The sequence below is a fragment of the Apis dorsata genome, unplaced genomic scaffold (genome assembly GCF_000469605.1).
Source record: "Apis dorsata unplaced genomic scaffold, Apis dorsata 1.3 scaffold_74, whole genome shotgun sequence".
Classification (NCBI taxonomy): Eukaryota; Metazoa; Arthropoda; class Insecta; order Hymenoptera; family Apidae; genus Apis; species Apis dorsata.
Window position 1 is genome coordinate 2,431,395 of NW_006263372.1, and position 4,851 is coordinate 2,436,245.

Sequence of the window (4,851 nt, forward strand, 5' to 3'; positions counted from 1 at the left end):
ATCGTGTTATGCCGAGTTTCCATGTGTTTGATTTGAACGTGACACGTGAAAAAGAAAAAAAATTGCACGAAACATGAAAGTCGGGACGGACGAAAGAACGACGAATGAACGAAGAACGACGGACGGACGACGGATGGACGGACACGGGCACGTTTCAAGTCGACGAAATTATGCGTTACGTTTTCCACGTATAATGTTATAAACGCAATTGTGTAATTATAACGTCGTAATTAGAGTCGTTTAATAATGCTAGACGCGAAGGAGAAACCTAACAACGAGACGTGCTGGCAATCGTTTAACTCACCTCTCGTTGAAGGTCTCCTGGCGAGCGTAGTTCTGCAGGCTGCCCTCGTCGATTAAAAATTTCATCCTCTCGAAGAAGGAAGCGGTGATGGCCGGCGGCTGCTTTCGCAGAAGTATATCGATCGGCTTCGGTGCTGACACGCAAAGCTGGCTGCTACGGCATATATGATTCGAGCAACATTCCGGATCCGCGCAATCGATGAGACCGTCTGGAAAGTGCATTATGATGCAATTAGAAAAGCTCGTTCGTATTCGTGATACGTATATATTTATATCGAATCGCTATTCGATGGATTAATCACGTTTGAATAAAAAATCTTGCATTCGTTTCTTTGTGAAACAGATTTATAACCGAGCTTGATGATCCAAATGGCTGACGTAAATAATACCACACCCGTCGTTTTAAAGGATAATACGAAAATGAAACGCGAAGGAATTCGTCCCACAAATCATACAATTTCATTAGTTATCTACTTCAACGAAATTATTCTACTTTGATTCGTGAAAAAAGGTGTGATAAAAATTTTGCAAACTGTTATGGTAATTTAATAATTGAACAATAAGCATAATTGTGAAAAAATTTGCATAAACACCTAATTTGTTAAAATTATTTTTCTTTAGAGACGGAGCTAACAATCCAAGCTGACGATCGAAAAATTACAAATCCCCTCCACTTGTTTTTATACCTTTGTCGTTGTCTCTTCCGTCGTTGCAGTTCTGTTCGAGGAGCACGTTGCAATCTTTGCCATCCCAACCATCGTAACACCTGCACTCCCACTGGCCATCGTTGCTGACTCTGCATTGTCCGTGCCCGGAACAGGAATTTGGGCAACCTTCCATGGTGCAGTGTTTTCCGTTCCAACCGGTCACGCACAAGCAAGTACCGTTCTTACATTGGCCGTGCTCGTTGCATCGTGGATCGCATTGCTTCAAATTGCACAGCTCGCCCGACCATCCGGGCAAACAGTCGCAAGCGTTGTCCACGCAATGCCCGTGGGGACCGCAATCCAAATCGCATAACTCTGCAAATCGGCAAGGGAAATTACAGATTTATATTTCAAGTTTCTGTCAATGTATTATTTGAGAAACGTTAGTGTACAAGCAACACAAGAAGCCAGGGGACAAACTTGTTGGTTTTTTCTTTAAAAATGGATTGAAATTAGTCAACATTGGGGTCGAATCGACGAATATTAGCAAAGGGTCAAGAAGAAAAGAAGAAGAACGATTCGATTATTGATATATATGGAATAGATAATTTTATAGATGTAATACCTGGAAACATAAGAATCGATTAATCCAAATGAAATAAGAAATTTGAATTTTTGTTTTATGTAAAATGTATATAAAGTTATGACACGATTTAGAAATAGCTAAAAGCTAAAATTATTTTTAAAAGAGAATTATCTATTGATTTATGAGAATAATACAATTTTCATAATTCTAGTGAATGATCAGACTCATGAATAATTAAAATAAAAAATTCTTCAAACATGATTTACTCAACATTTCACAATCCTGAAATCATGAAGGTCCAAGTATAATCTGCATAATTGTCTCATTGTAAGATCAACTTTATACTCTAGCAATTAAGAATAAAAGTATGAGATATCTACAAAGTATCTTATCGTGTCATAACTTCAAAGAGAATTTTTGGCCTCTCTAATTTTTTTTTTTGAAACAATTTAACCCGCGATTTTGAATAATATTCTTTACCTTTGGAGCAGTCATCGCCAGACCACATGGGTTCGCAGAGGCACGTCTGAGTTTCAAGATCAAAGTTCCCGTGTCCGCTACAGTCGGGCAGGCACTGCAACGCTTCCTTGTCCATTTGGCTGCAATCCGCTCCTTTCCACCCTTTCTTACAAATGCAGGTGCCCTCCGCGCAGAAACCATGACCGGAGCAAGTCGGATGGGGGCAGTCCACTTCCTCGCAATACTTCCCTTTGTAGCCACGTACGCAATTGCACTTTCCATTCGTGCAATGCCCGTGTCCGTTACAATCAGGCACTTCGCATTCGTCGTGTCGGAGAGAACATTCCTTGCCCTTCCAGCCAGGATTGCATTGGCATTCCCCGTTTATGTACTCGCCTATTGTCAAACAAGATGAAATAATGTTGAGATTAATAAAATTGTCTCTCTTTAAGAAAATATACGTAAGTATAGTTGACCTGATCGAGCTTTCTGAAAATTTTTAAAATTCCAAATTTTTAAAAATTTGTGATTAATAACAGATTGGTATTGATGGGGTCATTAAAAAAGACTATTATAAAATTGTGGAAAAAGTTATTTTGATCCTATATCGGTCGAGGGATATATAATCATAGCAGAGGATTACAATAGATAACCCGATTTCTAGAAAAATAAAAAGGATCAGTTGAATAAATGAAAAGGTTCAAAGTGTCGATTTTCGATTTCCAGAAATAACGATTATATTTTTTTCCATTCTTTTTCCAGAAGATATTATATTTATCACTCACCACGTTGGCTGCAGAGGACCGGACAGACACTCTCGCTGCAATCTTCGCCACCGAAACCAGGGTTACATTGGCAATGACCCAGCAAACATTCCCCCTTTCCGCTACAACCGTTCGGACAATTATGCGTCATGTCTTCCGCGATTATAGCTATGAACGACACCTCCTGAGGATCCCCGTCGTCGTTGTACAACGAAAGGAACCAGTGGCCAGGTTCCATGTAGTGCGTCACTTCCTTCTTGATCGATGGCTGGACGAGAAATCGACGAATCTTAACAATCTTAACCTACCAATCTCTTAAATACTCTACGTGTTGATGATGGGAAAAAAATAAAAAAAAAATAAAAAGAAAATTCGCAAGAACTTCTCGATCAATGAAAAAAAAGACTGCTTTGCGATGAAAAGGTAATAGAAAATAAATAATAGAAAATAAATCGTTTTTAAAAAATAGAGATTTTAATTTATATGCTGTAAGATCTAATGTTGTTGCTCTAGGAATCTGCTAAATAGATAGAGAAAAAGAAAAATAAAAATGGGGCAGTGGCACATACAATAACACTAACATGGGACGCCCTTGTGGTCCTGGCCTTGAAACCACTCAATACTTCAAGGAGATCGTACTGCGTGTGCGTAGGAAGCGCGTTTCTTCTCGCGTAGACACCGATGCTCGCTCCACGAGGAATATTATAGTCGAACCGCACGTACGCGGCTTCCGACTGATAGAATTGCATGTTCCAGTAGCTGTAAGGTGGTATCTCTTTGCTCAGCTTCTGTCCCAGCCCCACTTGGGCGAATGTGGTTCCGTCAGGTGGAAAAGATCTGGCTGGGAATGTTCTCGCACCTGGATAACGTTAGACGGGGAACGTCGTGAGCGTGTTTCACTTTCACGAGAAATCAGTTTTCCGTCGGATCGTTTTGATGGAATCGTATTTCGAAAGTATTGCAAAAAAAAAAATTCGAGTAACACGGATGTAAAAGGAATATTAAAGAATATTAAAAAAAAAATTTTTCTTTCCAGCGTGTCCCCTTTCTTCGGAGTAATTAGCCGGAATATTGGCAAAATTTCAGCAAGATAGACTCTTTTTGAAAGAAAGTGATATCATCCATCAGAAAACTGATCGTTATTTATTGCTTATATATAAAGCACAATATTGGTATTGTATCATGTAAAAAATTTGCATGGCTTTTTATACTTAGCTATTAGGCTTGCGAATCTCGAATTTTATAGTCCTATTATTATTCCGCATCGACTAATAAACTATAATCGCGAATTCTAATTAATTTCATCGTAAGAACCAATCAGTTTTTTACTCGGAGTCGAATAAATAAATAAATAAATAAATGAAAAAAGTATTTAACAAAATTGGTTCTTACACGAGATTTTTCGATGAATTTTCATCATCCCTCCTTTTACAGCGTAACACTATTGTCAGCATTGTTTTCCTTTTTCTTTTTTTTTCTTCCTCATTTTCGCAACAATTTCGTGCGAGAGAATCGATTAGAAAAATACCTCGGTTTATATTATACTATTGCGTACACAACACCACGATGCACCCATATTACAATATTGCACAAAACTTTTCTACCGTATAACCACTACAACCGTTATCAACGTTTAAACACGCCAGGCAAGTTCGAGCGCGATAAGTAAGAAATACCTCGCGAATAGCTACGTGTGTTGTTTTATTCAAGCGAAGAGAGACAGAGAGAGAGAGAGAGAGAAAGAGAGAGAAGCATCAGCGTAACAATGAGAATAGCAAAAAAAAAAAGAAAAAGGGTGTTGAAAAATAGAGAAAAGAAAGCAGCGATAGAGAGAAAGATTACAGCCGAAGGGATCAATAATAATAATAATAATAATACCTAGTGAGTGAGAAAAAACTAGCGAGACGTGTGAGAATCCGTTAAAAAGAAGAAGAAAAAAAAAAAGAGGCATTTTGAAAAAACAATCGTAAACGGGGCCTCACCTTCCAGGATCAGTATAGTGGGTTCTGGGGGTAAGGGTGTTGTCCCAGAACACCCCGACACGCCTACGCCGCTCGACTCTGACTCGTAATTCGAGGTTGTCCAGTCAATG

At 38.8% G+C, this 4,851-nt stretch overlaps 1 protein-coding gene across 9 annotated transcripts in view; it reads right to left on the reverse strand.

The window, feature by feature from the left end:
• Window positions 1–4,851, reverse strand: part of LOC102680787 (teneurin-m) — a 605,289-nt gene that overhangs the window by 10,332 nt on the left and 590,106 nt on the right. For 7 of the 9 annotated variants that reach the window (XM_031508000.1, XM_006610620.2, XM_031507996.1 and 4 more), the window contains 5 exons: window positions 3,329–3,618; window positions 2,781–3,027; window positions 2,017–2,391; window positions 990–1,325; window positions 305–512 (listed from right to left, as the gene is read on the reverse strand). In XM_031508000.1, coding sequence (XP_031363860.1) covers window positions 305–512; window positions 990–1,325; window positions 2,017–2,391; window positions 2,781–3,027; window positions 3,329–3,618 — 1,456 coding nt within the window. The remainder of the gene's footprint in view (window positions 1–304; window positions 513–989; window positions 1,326–2,016; window positions 2,392–2,780; window positions 3,028–3,328; window positions 3,619–4,851) is intronic. The other 2 variants (XM_006610621.2, XM_006610619.2) reach the window with 1 other exon arrangement.